This window comes from Trichoderma breve, chromosome 3 (genome assembly GCF_028502605.1).
Source record: "Trichoderma breve strain T069 chromosome 3, whole genome shotgun sequence".
Taxonomy (NCBI): Eukaryota; Fungi; Ascomycota; class Sordariomycetes; order Hypocreales; family Hypocreaceae; genus Trichoderma; species Trichoderma breve.
In genome coordinates this window covers 3,207,720-3,225,321 of record NC_079234.1, presented here as the reverse complement: position 1 = coordinate 3,225,321, position 17,602 = coordinate 3,207,720, and the positions used below count along the sequence as shown (strand labels likewise).

General features: G+C 52.0%; 5 protein-coding genes across 5 annotated transcripts; 3 read left to right on the top strand and 2 right to left on the bottom strand.

The window, feature by feature from the left end:
- Positions 1-3,725: 3,725 nt before the first annotated feature.
- Positions 3,726-7,179, bottom strand: T069G_05376 (PCI domain-containing protein; the record flags this gene model as incomplete). The annotated part of the gene is made up of 3 exons (XM_056172586.1): positions 3,726-6,698; positions 6,791-7,054; positions 7,177-7,179. The coding sequence occupies 3 exons, from the start codon at positions 7,177-7,179 to the stop codon at positions 3,726-3,728; spliced, it is 3,240 nt and encodes a 1,079-aa protein (XP_056029444.1).
- Positions 7,180-8,921: 1,742 nt separating this feature from the next.
- T069G_05375 (ubiquitin family domain-containing protein) lies at positions 8,922-9,551 on the top strand (the record flags this gene model as incomplete). Its single annotated transcript, XM_056172585.1, has 1 exon — positions 8,922-9,551. The coding sequence occupies one exon, from the start codon at positions 8,922-8,924 to the stop codon at positions 9,549-9,551; it is 630 nt and encodes a 209-aa protein (XP_056029443.1).
- A 2,932-nt stretch (positions 9,552-12,483) lies between these two features.
- Positions 12,484-12,834, top strand: T069G_05374 (GGL domain-containing protein; the record flags this gene model as incomplete). Its single annotated transcript, XM_056172584.1, has 2 exons — positions 12,484-12,644; positions 12,714-12,834. The coding sequence occupies 2 exons, from the start codon at positions 12,484-12,486 to the stop codon at positions 12,832-12,834; spliced, it is 282 nt and encodes a 93-aa protein (XP_056029442.1).
- Positions 12,835-14,343: 1,509 nt separating this feature from the next.
- T069G_05373 (rdx family domain-containing protein) lies at positions 14,344-15,031 on the top strand (the record flags this gene model as incomplete). The annotated part of the gene is made up of 2 exons (XM_056172583.1): positions 14,344-14,469; positions 14,642-15,031. The coding sequence occupies 2 exons, from the start codon at positions 14,344-14,346 to the stop codon at positions 15,029-15,031; spliced, it is 516 nt and encodes a 171-aa protein (XP_056029441.1).
- Positions 15,032-15,832: 801 nt separating this feature from the next.
- T069G_05372 (calcineurin-like phosphoesterase domain-containing protein) lies at positions 15,833-17,100 on the bottom strand (the record flags this gene model as incomplete). Its single annotated transcript, XM_056172582.1, has 4 exons — positions 15,833-15,877; positions 15,982-16,281; positions 16,435-16,836; positions 16,921-17,100. The coding sequence occupies 4 exons, from the start codon at positions 17,098-17,100 to the stop codon at positions 15,833-15,835; spliced, it is 927 nt and encodes a 308-aa protein (XP_056029440.1).
- Between the last annotated feature and the right edge of the window lie 502 nt (positions 17,101-17,602).

The following is a 17,602-nucleotide window of genomic DNA, read 5'->3' as shown; positions in this document are numbered from 1 at the left end:
CGAAGTCCACCAGATCGGGTTGAGAGGTGCCCCTGTTGCTTGCCATCCCTTGTTCTCGGAAAAGGTGCGCCACGCCGCTGCCAATGTCAGCAGCGTTGCAAGTTGCCGCGAGCTGAAGGATAGTAACAGACAGCTAGCATACAAGCGCTTTGAACAAAGCACACTGCCAAGACCATTGCCGATGTCCCGTCTAGCTGCTTTGTGGTCCATTGTCGTCCTGCAAGGAGGAAATCCTATTGTCGGACAGACCAGAACTGCCTGTCACTTTCACCCGGCCAGGACGGGAGTGCTGGGATGCCCGAACTGAGGCTGGCTGAATGCAACTCTGTTGAGTCAAAGAAAGTGGAAATGCTAGAGCGAGTATGGTTGGATATGCATGCACACGTTAGGCTGCAGTTCGTTTTGTGCCTGGCACACATCAGATTTCCTGAACCATTTCAGGGCAGAATGTGCGAAGGGTCCTCGCCCTCGGCTGGTTAATGCTACCATTTCGATACTACCCATGTCAGCATCGTGAGCATCTGAAAACCTTACGATATACTACTTTCAGCCAGGGACAGATACGCTACCAGGACGGCAGGATACCCGGGTCTTGCCGAGCATAGTACAACTAAACAGTGCGTTTCATTTGTTTAACATTATTGCCTGCCAGCAAAATTCTACCCTGATGTCCTATTCCGCGTTTATGAAGCTGGCCTTAGATTGGAGTAACACTGCAATAGGACCCTTCATACTAGGCGTAAGCGTGTCGAGCACTACTAATGCATAGCCAAAGTTTTACAAATGAATGTGTGAGCGTGTAAGTCAGAACGCAACATCACTGGGCGGGTACAGTTGAACCCTCATGCAAGGAGGGTTCTAGACCTCTCAGCCTCTCCAACCCCCAATCCTTCTCAGGTCCCGACGCTGCTTACCTTTTTAGCTTGGAGGGTCAGCTAACTTTGTGATTAACCCTACGCTCAAGTGCTCATCGCGTTCGGCTCTGCGTATGGGACACACTTATGCATATTCTCGTATACTACGAAAGACCCATGAGCGATACTGGTGCCACGACTTTTCAGCTATTATGCTGGGGTATCGGGGCTTTACGATGGGCGAAATGGGCACACTATGTGGGCTTTGCTTCCAAAGATCGAGACCCGCAGTGGAGTTTTTCTATTTGATCTGTTGCTTTACTGGAGAGCCGATGGCGGGAGGAGACAAAAGTGAAGAAGAAATGGAATTGACCAAGGCGTACGTATGAGTCTCATTGAGCCGGCTAACAACATGAAAGATGCTGTAACGCTCATATCTTCTTGATCAATGACTGATTGTCAATTCCTAACTACGCAGTAGTAATGCCAAGCAGAGTCGGTGCTCTTAGGCGTCTCTACGGTGGAGGGTAACATCAACATACCAATATTGCTACCTAAGAAAAGAGCGTGAACGGACGTGGGTGCAAGGGAGAGGATGAAGATTGCTGCCAGCTCATCATGCATCCCAGCTCAGTTCCTTGCGTACCACAGCTGCATTTATCCCACGACTAGAATACGAGCGGCTGAAGTTTTCGTTTTTCTTCTTGTGCCGTGGTGGAGATCGCCTACTGGCGGCACGTACGGAGTAGTGCGGAGGAGCAATCGTTCGATATGCACGTCCTGAGAGAACAATGGCCTGCAGCATGTCCATCCATCTGCCTGTCTCAACCGACCGACCGACTATCCGCCACCCGCAGCGTTGCTAAGAATAGACGTGTAAACACGGAACTGGTGTTACTACACTTGGGCTATCCTAGGAGGGCACGGACTCGTCCTATACCCGATGCTAGTTTTGAAGTGTTTCCCTTGCGAAGCATTGGGCTGGAATTTGAGATGCTACGAGCATCCTAGTGCGTACTGCAGCTCGTCATGGAGTGCCGGATACATCATGGCCGGCTTTAAGCAGATCTCGGTCCCCATCAGCCCACAAAGCCTGTCGAGTTCAGGCTCCTGTCAGTCAGAATAACGTTATTGGGCCAGTGTTGCAGGGCGGAGTCAAACATCAACAGCTGGCCCGAGGTAATGCTTGCATCAGCCTCTCGGCCGTCCGGCTGGTCGGCCTAGTTGTGAATGCTTCAGGCTGGGGCTGCGTTTTTGCCAGGGATGCTCAAGTCTAGGCGCTTGCTTGCTGCGAGGGTGGATGCACAATGATGTTTGGTCGCCTGTTCTTGTGTGGTTTATTTTGGGTACTCATTTTAGATTATTCTCGGTGAGGTTTTCCGATACGGACCACCTCTCCTACCGTCAAAACAGATTAGTAGCGGAAACTAACACACCTGAGATTACAGATCCTGATCCTCTTCTACAGGCCCCAGTTCCGTATCGGATACCAAGCCGGGAGTCGTCTTTGAAGTCCAGGGTCGCGGAACTCGTTTTGCTTCAACTTGTTCCCGAGAATATTACTTCATCCTAAGCAGAAATGGAGAACGTCAAGGAAGAAGCTGTTCAGCTGGAATGGCCAAATGACCATGCAAGCTGCAGCTAGTTTGCGCTCCCTACATACAGCAAACTTCAGCCCCCATCCATCCCATCCAGCCGCTCTGTCAAGGGGAGCCACACCGGCCGGATCTACCCTGACTTGCCCATCTAGGCTCCCCGCTCTGCTGAGCTAGGATCTCCGGGCTTGGAGCAAATCGTCTTCGCATCTTGCCGCCTCACCAGACTCTTGTGATACCCATCTTCAACGCCAAAAGCCACACTATGCACGCGGCCGGCTTGTTCTCGAAATAAATCACCGGTGCTTGTCGTATTCCTTATTACTTACACACCACCATCTAGGTTAGCCTGGAGAAACCTCACAATTACTGCAAAGAGCTGGTTTTCGTCTTCTAAACTATATTGTGTATCTCTGCCCAGTGGGAGGCACTCTGCGTGCGTTGATGCCGCCCATTTCGACCCGACAATCCGACTCCCCGACATTTCCTTTTTCGTCTCACTCACCTGAGCTATTGATTGTTGGGGCCGCGTCTGAGCCCTCTGTGCCGCCCTTGCAGCACAAGGCTCGGTGCCAGTTCCAACCAAGGAAAAACAACAAAGAAGAGTCGAAACCTAAAAGGCGGCATTGGTAGGTCCCGTAAGCCTTAGTAAAAACGCTGTTCAGGCGTTATACTTTGTCTAAATGTGGCAGTCTAGCCAGTACCTGCAGCGAGGGCGAGTCTGGTGACTTTTTGTCTGAGAAAATCGGGGTTTTCGTCGTGGCTGGTTGTAATCCAAGAGATTGTACGTCGTGCCTTTTTGTGGTCTCAGATTTCAGGTTTGTTATGTAATTTGATTGGATACCGACTTGTATAGAGAGTAGACAATCACGAACTCAGCGATTCTATAAAGGATGGTATGCTTCAATCATACTACAATATAGACTGAATACATCTCATATATGTTCATCATATCAAATCAAACTTTAAGAAAACACGCGGTTGTTTATTTAGAATTACATCTGTAATATGGCTCATGACCCCAAAGATTCGGGCAAAGACAGCTCCTCAACTGGGTCACATAATAGAGAAAAAAAGCAAAAAAGGGGGAAGGCAAAAGAGAGAGATGCTGTGTGCTTTTTTTTCTTCTTCCATTCTGGTGTGCTCGCACCTCAGAGGACGGCGAATTATGCTGAGCTCTAGAGTACATTCAATGCAAACCATCCATCCTCTTGAATTTTCCCCCAAAACGCCAGTGCAAAATATGTAGCCAGGACTATCCATGCGCTCATTCCCTTCATGACTTGTTCCTCAGGTGAGGAGGAACCCACTTGCCAGCAGTTCGAGTAGGCAGAGACTCCGTAGGGGCGGCAGACTCAGTCTTGCCGTTCTCGCCCCGCCTTGAGCCACCACGCTCAAGAGGCTCGCGAGGTTCGCGAGGTTCACGTGGAGAATCACGAGGGGACTCGCGAGGAGAGTCGCGAGGAGAGTCGCGGGGCCCAGGGCCTCTGGCAGGCGGGGGGAGGTTGTCGCTCGCTCCGCCCTCCTTCTGTCGGTCTCTCCAGCTTGGCCTGTTGCCAGAGCCGGCCAACTGCAGTCTTGGGGGGCCGCCGGATGAGCGTTCACTGGGGCGCTCGCCAGAGTCGGTGCGCTCCATCGCGGCTCCTGTCCGTGCTGGTGGTGCGCCGCCCTCAGCAGCTCTGGCTGCCTCCTTCTCACGCTCTCTGTCTCGCCAGCTGCCTGAGCCGATGACTGGTGGTCGTCGGCCATCGGCAGCCGCAGCAGCAGGGGGAGCCTCTGGTCCTCTGAGGCCTCCCTTTTCTCTCTCTGCTTTGCGGCGAGCAAGGGCTTCTTCCTCGCGTCTCTGCTGGAGTGCTGCCTTCTCCAACATTTCCTGGCGTTCCTTCTCACGCTGCTCCTTGAGCTTGGCGAGTTCGGCCTTCCTGGCCTCCTCACGAAGGCGTTGCTCCTCCTTCTCACGAGCGGCCTGCTCCTCTTGTTCTTGGAGGATACGCTCTCTCTCTTCCCGTTCTCTCTTCTCGCGAAGCTTTCGGTCGCGGTATTCCTTCTTGCGGATGGCAATCTGCTTCTCCAGCTCGCGCTCGGCATCCCTGCGGCGCTTCTCAAACTCATCGCGACGCTTCTCGTGCAGCGTCGCTCTGAATGTCTCGTAAACGCCCACCAGGCGGCTAAGGCGGTGCTTGAGCTCCACACTCTCCTTGTGCTTCTCCTCAGATTCCTGGAGTGTCTTGGCCTTGACTGTTTCGTAAATCTTGCGATCACGCTCTGTCTGCTTGGCGTAATCATCGGCAAGCTTCTTGGCTTCCTCCTTTCGGTAAGCTCGCTCCAAGTGGTCGAGTCGCTTGCCAGTTATGCGAAGCTTCTCGTTGACATCGTTCTTCTCCCGTTCCAACTGGGCTAGCTTCATGGCACGAAGTCTGTTGCTATCCAGGTTGTCCAGGTCTTCCAAATCAATGTCGAGAGCCTTGTCGCTCATCTTCAGGTCTGCGATCTGCTTCTTGATCTCCTCCTTGCGAACACGGTCGTGCTCAGCCTTGATACGTCGGGCCTCACGCTCACGCTGCTCCTCAGCCAGGCGCTTGTCTTCGGCCTCTTGCAGAGCTTGCTCCCGCAGTCTCTTCTGTCGGGCGTTCTCCTTCTCCTTCTTAGCCTGGAGTTCGGATGCCTCCTCCTTGCGCTTCTGAATAACCTCCTTACGGGCAAGGGTATCGAGGTGCTCCTTCTCTGCGCCAGCCTTTGCACGGGCCAATGCAGCGTCATGGGCCGCCAGGCGATCCTTGTTGAAGTTGGGATCGATGTAGTGGCACGAAACGAAGAGCGACTTGGCAAGACGAGTCAGCTGGGAGCGGACAATCTCAGAGGGAGTGCTCTGGAGACGCTGAACATTGCCAGTCTCAGCCTCGGCAGAGCCAGCGGAAGATCCGCTGTGGCCGGCCTTGGCAGACGAGAAGACGTCGTTGTCGAAGCTGAGGACGCCGGTAGCATGGTCCATGCGGATAGCAAGGTCACCCTTCTTGTTTCCGTTCATGATGAACTTTTCAATAGTGCCACGAGTAACCTGGTATGGCTCAGGGAACTGAGCCAAGCTCTCAACAAAGTTCAGGTCCACAGTTTCGTAGACCTGAGACAGCTGCTGGAACAGACGGGTCAGGATGACTTGCTGGAGGGGTTGGATGTACTTCTCCATCTCGGCATCAGCAGCGATCTTGGTCAGGATGGGCGAGATCTTCTTGCAGATGAAGAGAGGGTGGAAGTCAACTTCCAGGATGTTGTAGAGATCCCGGATTTCAGGGAGGGATCGCTGAATGATTGACTTGGACAGAGCATCGCGGAACAAACGAGAACGAGAGGGGGCCTGGCTCATGCCGAGCAGGGTGGTCAGGCGAGTGTTCTTGTTCTTGCGAGCCTCGTCAAAGTCGACCATGGCACCTCGGGATCGGGAGGTGCTGATGACGGGGATGGCGAGGGCGGACAAGAGGACAAAAGAAGCAGCCCTCTGGAGATCGGCATCAGAGGCCGGGGGGTTGTCAGCCTTCTTGCCCTGGCCAGAGGCGACCAAGGCGGAGACCTGGCGGAGAAGGGTGTAGTATCTTGACCAGGCTGCAGCGTGGAAGAGGTAGTTCTCGCCAACGAGGAAGATTCGGGTGAGCTTCTCGTAGTAGTTGGCCATCATAATGTTCTTAGGAGGGCGCTTGCTGAGGTTCAGCAGAGTGTGGATGTCCTCAACACTTCGGAAAGCCTCCTGCCACAGTTCCAGCTCGACGGCGACGTTGAGCTGCTGGAAGCGAGTCTCGAGATGACGCTGCAGGGTGTCCGGGTCGCTCAGGTTGATGGCGTGCATCTGAGACGAGTACTTGGCCGCGGTCTGGACATGATTTCGGAGAAGCTCGCAGAGTCTTCGGAACTCGGTCTTTCGGGTGTACTTGAGGCAGAAGTCGAAGGCCTGCATGGCAGTGCTCTGGTAAAGGACCTCGAGACGAGCATTGTTGCGGAGGATATCGAGGACGGTTCGGTACGCCTCCCAGAGGAACTTGAGCCAAGGAGTGACGATGGCTCGGTCAGTTCGGTCACGGGACTGCTCTCCAGAGACGGTGGCGAGGAGGATGGACTCGGGGGTCTCGCTGGCTTCCAAATCGTCGATGCTGGAGGTGGCAGCGGTGGCTTCAATGGTAGACTGAACCTCGTCGGCCTTTGCCTGGGCAGCGGTAACCTTCTCCACGGCGAGTTCGATGAATTTTTTCAAGACCAACTGTGGGGCGGGTCAGTAATCCATCCAACTGCGTTTGATTTCTTTTTTTCTTTCATCCCCCTTTCTTCATTCCACGCCGGTATTGGACCTACCTCAATGGTCGAAATGTTGGTGTTCTGGGACAAGTTCTTGTACTGATACAAGGCATCCTTGGCCAGCTTTCCCTTCTTCTGCTCGACGGAGAGCTCAACCAACAGGAGCATAACCGGCTCCAGAGAAGCGATGGCGGCGCTTCGGGAGCGCTTGTTGGTGATGTGTTCATGGAGCAGGGTCAAGGCCGTCGGGGCCTGGTTGACCCCGATGAGCTCGTGGGCGCGCTTCAGGACATTTTCGGGCTTTTGATGCGGCGGGGGCGGCTGGAGAAAGGAAGCAAGGTCAGCATCACGGCCCAATGTGAATCCATGAATTGTAGGTGTATGGGGGAGGGGTAGCGGCTGGCAACGAGACGGTCAGTCGCATCAGGGCCTGTCGTACGCACCATGCTGGGCAACCTCCTTCACGGATCGACGTGAGCCGGACAAGGAGATTCGGGGGCAATGAGTAGCCGTCGCAGGCCTGAGGATGGTTGAGATGGGGCGCTGGCGTGGCACTCTTGGTGGTGAAGCGACGCACTCGGGGAGGAATTTTTCAATTTCGTGTGTGGACGCTATCCGAGCATGAGGGGCTGCGGAACGACCCATGTCACGTGCATGCTTATGTCATGCATCTTTTGCTGTGAACTGAGCTTGCTGAGCCATCTGGCTGCTGGCCGTGAAGTTTGAGTACAAGCCATGCCGTTGATCTCAACTTAAAAATATGAGAAGAGTAGACACAGTGTACTGCAGGTATATATGGCAGCTGTTGTGCACTTTTGCAATTTGGTACAAGAGATGGGGGTGGTGTATGTGATGGTCAAACATTAGGCCAGTAGTGATTCACCTCCCGTGTATTATGTATGTAAGCGTCGGTTTGCTGGGACAATCCACGATGGGCTTCTAGTCACGAGATCGATGCCTTCGATTGATCCAGAACTGCAAGTGATGATCAAGATCCTTGGCCTTGGCTCAGTCATTTCCCGGACCCGAATCCGCGGGAGGCCAATAGCCAATAACCCCAGCATGGCCTGTTCCAGAACCAAGAAGATTGGGCAACTCGTGAGATGCTACTCCGTACGCTGGACTGCTGGCACGGAGTGGTTGCTTAATTTGCGCCATCCTGACTGTGCAAATCCGCTAGCACTGCTTTTGGTTCATGGCCCTTTAGCGGCCGCGGATTTGCTAGACTGCGACTTTCGCGCAACAAAGTCACATGACCACAATGAATGCAAACAAAGCACTTTACAGAAAGATGTACTCGTAAAAGTGTATATAATTATGTCTCTTTGGAGGCGATGAGGCTGGATTTTGTGTTTTCCATTCCCCGTTACTCGTGCGATATCTCTCCAAACAGACTCAGTGTAGTGCCAAGTTAGCTATTGTAGGTTTACAGGCGTAGACAGGGATCCGTAGTAGAAGATAGTAGGGGTCTGGTACCATGCCAGCACGGTGCAATAGGTGCCGGCACAGTGCCTTGTCGGTGCCGCAAGGTGCCATAAGGTGCCAAAGGGGCGCCGTGAGGTGCCACGCGGTGTAAGCGTTCCAACGTTCCTGACGCACGGCACCGGCATATAAGGCAAGAGTACACAAGACACCTTACGCATATAGAGAAATAGTCAAGTAGTCTAGACAGTAATACCTTCATTTTTTCACCTCTGTCCAATTCCCTGCACTTGTGAGATTTTGGTGTCAGTAAAAAGCGCTGTATAAAAAGGTAGAAAAGGGCGAAGATGAGTTTCTTCTTTTGTGGCTTCGTTGGCTGTACAGCACCTCCGTGGTACCTTGCGGCACCTCTATGGCACCCATTTCCCACCGTGCCAGGCGGTACCAGGTCACCACACACTTCCACTACATGTACGAATTGTTCAAGCCACCTATCTGTAGGTTTCTAGCTCGAACCAGACTCTATAAGAAGAGGTTGCCCCCTTTGTAAAACGTCAACAAACATAAATCTATCTCTACACAGATACAGCACACCAGCTGAATAGCTGCAAAGACACCTCTTCTCCTACGTTGTGAAAGTCCTGGGATCTTAGAAGAATCTCCATTATTACCCGACCCTTTACCGAAGGGCCCCTCTAGATAGCTACTCTACTCTTCTACAGCAACCAGTGCCAGCAAAATCTGTGTTCAAACACCAGCACCAGCCATGGACTCTTCCTCGCGAAGATCGCGATCGCGATCACCTCCGCGGAGGGCGCCAAAAGGCAGTGGTGGGTTTCGGTGGAAGGATAAAAGCCGCCCAAGCGACGACAACCGCGGCAGCTATGATTCGAGAAGAGACCGATATGGAGACCGAGACCGGGATCGAGAAAGAGAACGTGACCGAGGCCGCGACCGCGATTATGGAGAGCGACGACGTGACTACCGCGATCGCTCGCGGGATCGTGGTGGCCGTGATCGATACGAGGGCCGCCCAAGATCGCGATCTCCTCGGCGACATGGTTCTGGACCAAAAGACACGGGCGACAAGGTGAAGAGAGACGACAAGAAGGAAAAGAAAGAAACCAAGACTCCCAAAGCTGCCGTTGGAGCGGGACAAGAGTTTATCATTGTTCATGTCAACGACCGGCTGGGCACCAAGTCAGCCATTCCATGCTTGCCTTCGGACACGGTTGGGCAGTTCAAGCTCATGATTGCGGCGCGCATTGGACGAGAAGCGGGACAGATTATGCTGAGACGGCAGGGCGAACGGCCTTTTAAGGATCACATCACGTTGGAGGACTATGGCATCTCGAATGGAGTCCAGCTGGATCTCGAGGTTGACACTGGCGATTGAGCAAGATGTTTTGGCGTCTCCTTTCTCTTTCATAAGTGCAACTTTATTACAATCCATATGCTCCATATTAAAATACCACACAACCACATCTGCTCTTACTCTCGTACGTAGAACTTCCGCGTATATTCTGATCCATTTACTGACGAATACCAGATGACGACACATATGGGAAGACGAACCACCTACTACTATGCTGTGTTCTTGGTTCTTGGCAAAACTACCAGTCGAGGTATCATTGCATGCTGACTGGTACGCCCGCCATCATGCTTGTCGTAAACATGGTACATGCAGTCATACGTCCGTGGTCATGACTGTGCGCTTGCAATATGCCTTGCAGTATCGGAGCTGAGAGATAGAATTGTGGATCTAGAGCATCAACAGGTAGACATACAGCGAGGATAATCCGGTATATCATTAGTACAGTCTTGGCCAAGTTGGCCCAGCGGTGCTATGCAGTTGGATTTGGAATGTCTCTGACAAGACAAGATTGAGGATTCATCTGACAAGGCATATCCTTGTTGGGACACTCGTGGGCGAGAGAAATACAAACTACCTACAGACACATGACTTGGACGCAATGGTACCGAACATTCCGTAGCGGCAGCTGAAGAAAGACCACCGGTAGTGGCAGGTAATGGAGAGACCAAGATGAGGTAATACCAGCATCGCATCGTACGTGTAATTTAAAGCAAAGGCCTCGGCGAGCTGAAGGTACATGCACAGTACGTAGTTGCATTTCATGGGTGCGTGTGGTGAAAAGTACTCGTTCGTACAGGAACAGGAACAGGTTGGTAGCGAGGCCCCGTGCCCCCGTTCTGTACCTGATGGAATGACGTGACGGCGATCGCATCTTCCGTTTCCGGGTCTGTAGGAAGTACGTACTTTGTATCGTCCCTCAAGCAAATCGTCCTACTGTACGGCACCGCTCGACAATTGTCACGCCAGCAGGTGTTCTGAGATTGATTCCGCTGTCGAATTGCTGACGCGATGCGTCGCACCCGCGCATGGACGTTGCGGTGGAGGGTTAGTACATGTACTTCGTATCTGGAGCTGCATGTACCTGTAAGATTTGGTTCCCATTAAATCAGTACCAGCAGCAGGGTTGATGGATCCTCTCTGGCTGGCTTGGAGGCCGGAAATGGCAGTGAGGCTAGGCCGGACGTGGTCTAAGCTTGATGCGGACGGGGAGGAGAAAGGGAAAGAAAAGGACCTCCTTTGTTTTGTGTTGGCAAGCAAGGTACAGTAACCTCGGCGAAGGCCATGAGTGAGGAGAGGTACTTGTGTGGTGTAGGATCCTGGGTGTCAGGTAGAGGAGAAATTGTCACACGATGAATCGTTTCCATCCATAAATCTCGATGTAGTGTACGGGTAGATCCTACTGACGCTCTGCCACGCGTGATTGATGACAATTCTCTCTCAACTCTCTTTCTCTCTTCCTCGAAGTTAGTAGAGTTCTGTCAGTGCGCACTCAAAGTAAGGTACGAGCACTCGCAAACCCCAGGTACCTCTCAGCACGGGCACTTGACTCCAACTCATCCATCAAGCAGCAATCAAATATTACTGCCTGGGTACATCCATAATGCAGCACTAAAAGGCCCGGCAAGTGCAGCAGTGCAGTAGCGCACGTCGTAACGGGGTGCTAACGCTGTGCTAAGCCAGCTAGTGCTCGTACCTACGGTAAGGGGTACATGGCTGCAGCCAGGCGGCAGGTCACTCGCACGTTACATGAAGCAAAGCACCCACCGCGCCATGGAAATCCTGGAGCAAATCCGCGCTTTGTGGTGCGCCTTGAGCCTGATTGCAAGAGCCCCCAAAGTACCCCCCTGGTCGTGTCCAATTTCCAGCACCGGCGCACGTCCCACCCGGGCTCCCGCCAAGTACAGGTAGAACTATAGAGAAAAAAAAACAGCCCCCAGCACAATCTAGCCCCCTACAGGAGCATGGAGCAGCAGCAGCAGGCGGCCAGTTACAGCAGTTCCCACTGCTAATTATCCGCCGGCAGCAGCCCGCCGCCCAGCCCAGAAGCTGCTTGGCTTGGCTTGAGACTTGGGTCAATCCAATCTCGTCTGGTGTGTGGCGGATTCTTCCAACTCTCTTCTCCAGGCTTTCCAACCCGCTCTTTCACTCTCTTGGGCCTCTCTCTCATTTTCTCACTCACACACACATTCACGTAACGCACGTCTCGCCTTCGCGACCAAACCCTCTCCTCTTCCTTTCAACCCCCATATTGGAGCAAGTGTGTCGTCGCTGTTTCTCGCGACCGATAATTGAGGGTTTCTACGACGGTTGGTAAGTCTTTGCCATTTTTTTTTTTTTCTCATTGTATCTTCCCGTTCCATTGCGCGATACGGGCTAGGGGGGAGGCAAGAAAGAGGAGGCGTCCCAAGCTCCGGCAGACACGACGTTTCGATGGCATGGCGATGGGATCAATTGAACAGACACGAATGCATCGGCATGAGCGAAAAGGGGGAATGACGAGAGGCTGGCATTGTTTTTTCTCTCGTCTCCTCCATCACCAGCAGTCGATCGCGAGTTCGACGGGGGAGAGGCGAATCGTCGCTCGCCGCTGTTGCCGATTCTTGTATCGTCTCGCGGTGTCGATCGTTGCACTGCGTCTCTTGAGCCGTCATCACTGTCGCGCCAACGTGACGGCAGCAGAGCAGACGGGCCTTTTCCATCCTCTTTGTGATTGATTTTTTGCAATTCTTTGTGTTCCATTTAGCATCGCGTATCCACCGAAGCAACCGATTGGTGATAGGTGCCTAGATGAAATTGAGGCTAACCAGGCAGCTGCAGGCAGTTTTCGCAACAACTCCGTCAACACAATCCATCGTCCCGGCTGACGAGTGCGAGCCATTCAATCACTCTCACCACCCCGACTCCGGTCAAATCCAACTCAATAGTCATTCCTTTATTTTAACGTACCGTTACGATGCCTCAGTACACCTCCCGTGATGTCGGCGACCCGACCCAGATTAAGAAGACGAAGCAGTCAATGGCAGACCTCAAGCTTAGGCGCTTAACGGAGCTCAACAACAGACTACGCGAGGATTTGGACCGGGAACGCATTCCCGTCAGCACCGCTTCCAAGAGGTAAGAGCTAAAAGACGCATCCACAGCCACTGCCGGACAGGGGACACGAGGCTAACGCGACGGCTGCAGCATCATTGCGTACTGCAATGGTACGAGAGACTACATGGTTCCTTCAGTATGGGGAACCGTACCAAAGGGCGAGGATCCCTACGCACCCCAGCAATCCGGCGGCTGCTGTGTCGTCATGTAATTCTGTTTCCCAGGACGTGGAGGAACGACCAATCGATGATGACTTAGTTGGGAGGAATTCTTGGCGCGGGACCTTTTTTCTTTTTCCCCTTGTGTGCGATATGGGTTTATTTTTCTCTCTCTCTCTCTCTTTATTTTACAACGCCACGCAGCTGGAATCAGACAGCGAGCGACGAATTCGTCACGCCGACACACCATTCAAACAATAAACACCTGGTCCGGAAAGCCTTTTACGAGAAACTAGAACGGGACTCTGAGCTGGATCGATGCAGTCTCAAATGATTATATCAATGCTGGGGAAAGGGGAGGAGGCGATGGGGGGGATGAGGAAGCAAAAGGTTGTCTGTGACCGAGGAAAGCCCCCACGCTCGCTTTTCTCAACGAGTTTTATTTTTTTTTACTACTTATTTCAGCTCTCTCTTACTTTTTAATAAAGCAGTCGAGCGGTTTCTTCTAGGCAGGATGGGATGGAGGAGGAAAGAGAGATATCCAGATAAAGGGGCCTACGGTCTTGGCCCCTTTTAGCATGTATTAATTCCCGATTTCTCTATTGTCCTTTTCTGTTCAATCGAGTGGCTCCCCTATATGCCTTCTTTCTTCTTTTTCTCTCATTCTACGTTGACTCTCTGTTTCTTCTCTATGCATTGAGGATGAGGAGGGGGTGTGATGGGATTCTTGGCGGGTGATGAGGGAGAGGTTTTTGTGCGTGTGTATGGTGGTTTTGTGAAGATGTGTTGTTGGAGGACTCGGTGTATAGGGCCGCTGGTTACGCGGGTGTAGATAATTTGACGGCCGGATTCTGAATTGATATGGAAATGTGATGGGGAAAAAAAAAACTCGTGGAGTGCCTTGTCGTGATACCCTGTACGTGTGTACACGCGCGTGATAATTCCTCGCATTGCATCGAAATGCGACAGTCCTACATAATTTCACTAAATGATATTTTTCAACAAAAGACGCGTTTAATTGTCACATTAAAAAGAGCAGCATTCTAGAGATTCTGGAAGAGGAAGCCGGAGTTGTTGGTACTGCTATTGTGTGGTGTTTTTTCTTTGCCTTGATATGTCTGTGCACGTGAGGTCATGAAGAGAAGAGCCCGCCGATCTCAAAGAGGTAACATCACATGCATTTGTCCCATAGAATAACCAATATACATGTTAAATTACACTCATATTTTCGCTCTGCTACGTAAAAGCATCGAAGAAAAAACAGAAAAACAGTTGGTCAAAACTTCAAGTGATATTTGCAGAGAGAAAAAGTCGCTCACTTCATCCATAGTAATCAAAGCAGCACCAAATTCATTCTCCACATAAAGCATTACAACATCCGCCCCGAACCCGGACCTCCGTAGCTTACCAGCAGTATTCCGTTATCATCATTCGCCTCATACAACCGTCAAGAACGCTGATATTCACGACGAGAAACACTTCAATCTCCTTAACCATACTACTTACAAATATTCTCATCTACTCTTTTTCAAAAAAGAAGAATAAAAACAGCAACAGCAACCATGGCTACATCAACATCAACATCTGCATCATCCCAGCCGCTGCAACATGCCGCCGTTACGGCTCCCCTGCCACGCATAACCATCCAGTTCTGCACTCAGTGTAAATGGATGCTGCGAGCTGCCTATGTACGTCCTCAAATAGACTCACCCTTGTTCCTCATCGCGTTCATCTCGAGAACCACTCTTCTCTTCACTTTCATTCTACAAACCGCCCACTCACCCACCCACTCCTTCACCATCTCCTCCTCCACCCTCAGAGAACCACAATATCACAGACTAACTCAAAACCTCACCACAGTTCGCCCAAGAACTCCTCTCCACATTCTCCCTCTCCCTGGGCGAAGTCGCCCTCCAGCCCTCCACAGGCGGAACCTTCATCGTCACAATCCACCACCTCTCCCCATCAACCTCAACCTCTTCATCATCCCCTCCAGCATCCGTCCAGTCCACAGTTCTATGGGACCGCAAAACAGACGGCGGCTTCCCCGAAACAAAGGAACTCAAGCGCCGCGTTAGGGACGTCATCGACCCGTCCCGGGACCTGGGCCACGTTGACCGGAATCATCGCGCTGCTGCTCCGGCTGTGGAGGCCGCTCCGGTGAAGGAGACTGCTCCTGCTCCCGCTACCGAAGAGCCAGTAAAACAAGAACAGGCCTCATCAACCATTGTATGCGAAGACTGCACTTAAAGGGGGGGAATCCTCACGGATGGAAGTGAGCAGGAAACATGGAAAAAAAGAGCTCATGTATGATATCAAGGGTCAGGGGCAAGAAAGCTGTGTGGAGAGACAACATCTGGATGAGAAAGATACCAAAGAACAAGTAACACCGCAATCGAGGACTGACATAGCATTGTCGCCTTCTAATTCTCTTCTGGAAGCCCTCGTACGATGAAACATGACATATACACTTTATCTACTGCCTTGTCAGTTCGAGCTCCGCCAAGAACCCGTGCGTTTAGCCACTCTCGTGGCAGAGGATCTCGTGGCAGATGATACAAGAAGCATGAATACGAACTCACCCCATCCTTCCAAGCCACATGGATCAGAGCACAGGTTACACAGCAGGCATCCAACGGCCTACGGTCTAGAGTACGACTACGTCATGTCATTCACACAGCACGTCAAGAAATGGTCTGCCCAAACGTGTTGGGACAGCAAAAGTTTAAAGTGACATCATGATGTATTTTTTTTTCTGTGAATGATTTGATCTGTGAAGCTAAGAAACAGCCATTTGTCGTGACGAAGTTTGCATGTTGGGACATTAGAGGCGATGCGAGCTAACCGCCGAGTCGGTACATTAATGCAGGAAGGGCTCGGCGTGTAGTTCTCCAGGCAACCCGTTCTCGCCACCAGGGCCCTGCGACGGTGCGACGTAAGAGGTTGCAGAGTATGAAGAGAGTCGGAGAGTCAAAAAGAAAAGTCGGCGGTGTCAAGTCGTCGAGATGGATCGTGCTCAGTCGAGAGACCGAACAAGGTCATCCCGCTAGTTTAACGCCGTCCGAACTTTTGTTTCTTCTCAGCAGGCTTGAGAATCTATCAAGAGGGAAAAAAGGTTAGCCGAGGTCTGAAGAAAGAAATGAAAAAGACTATCCCAGCCGTAGGGTAATTTGGGAGGCCTTTGGGTGGATTGCACAAACCTGGAATGAGCAGAGCAAACTCTCGTCCACGCTCATCATGGCACCTGCATTGTCGAACTCGCCACAGTAGTTGGGTGCACTAAACAGCGTGACGAGTTGACGCTTGGAGAAGAATTCGTAGCCATCTTCGACGACCTGGTGAGCACGGCAGATGAGGTCCATGTCGTGCTTCTGCAGGAAACGAGACACCACGTCTGGACCAAAGGTGAATGACACACCACGGTCGTTTTCGCTCCAGCCGGTAATGTCCTTGTCGGGATCGGACCACAGGAGATCACACAGCAGTCCACAATCGGGGATCTAAGGACATAGACAGGTTAGCGGACGGTCCCAGCAAGTTAGAGCACGAGCTGCCCTTGGTTGGAGCGGATGGAGCAGATTTGAGAGACAACAGAACGAAGAAGCCGGATTCTTCTGTGGGTAGAAGGCTATCGAGAGAGAGGAGGCACGTACATCAGTGGGGCGCATGACGCGACGAATCTGCTCCATCGAGTTCAGATCGGGGCTGAGACCTCCGTGCATGGTGAAGATCTTCTCGTCAATGATGGCGGCAATGGGTAAGCAGTTGAAGCAATCGGTAAATGTCTTCCAAAGCTTAATGTTGTAGCGCCGCTTGCACTCATCGTAGAAGCCGTAGATACGGTTGATGGAGGCGCACTCGTGGTTGCCACGGAGAATGAAGAAGTTCTCGGGATACTTGATCTTGTAGGCGAGGAGAAGGCAGATGGTCTCGAGAGACTGCTTGCCACGGTCGACGTAGTCACCTAGGAAGAGGTAGTTGGCTTCAGGGGGGAAGCCGCCATACTCAAACAGACGCAGAAGATCATAGTATTGGCCGTGAATATCACCGCAAATCTGCCAAGTATCGAGTCAGCACCACTACTGCACCGGCATTCCTCCCTGACAAAGGGGGTAGGTGTGACGGCAGCTTTATCCTACCTTGATGGGAGCCTCCAACTCGAGGAGGATGGGCTGAGAAATGAAAATCTCGCGAGCCTTGGTGCAGAGGAAGCGAATCTCAGTCTCGAGAAGCTGGACCTGCTTTCCAGGCCGGCTACCTCGGACCTCGAGCAGCCGGTCAATTATAGAATCGAGATCGACCTCGTGTTGGTCAGCCATCTTATAGATGCTCCCCGTGGGAGAGACGGTTCGTGTATATCGAATTAATAAGCCGAGAGAGGCTGCGCGTTAAAGAAATCGCGGGAGAAGAGAAGGGAGGGCGTGCTAGAAGCAGGCCGATGCGCAAAATAATGCGGCCCCTCGAGAAGGAAAAAGAGAGCAGTACGACAGATGATAATACACTAGACAATATGCACTTTGATAATTGAGAGATAATCCTGCCATCGAGCGTTAGAAGAAGAATAGACGAGAACCATCAATGGCTTGGGTTTAGTCATCGAGGGGAATTTGTTGCCTCCCAACTCGAGCAACGAAGAGTAAGAGGGGGAGAAAAAAGGGCGTGATGAGAGTCAGACCAACATCCCGATGACAGGAGCGATCCCAATCTGGCCCATCCAAAAGACGATTGCCGTTGTGGTGATTCCATCACGCCGCCCCTTTCCCTCTCCGTCTCTCCTTCTCTCGTCAAAAATGAGGGGGAGCAGACAATCGCCGGCAGGAT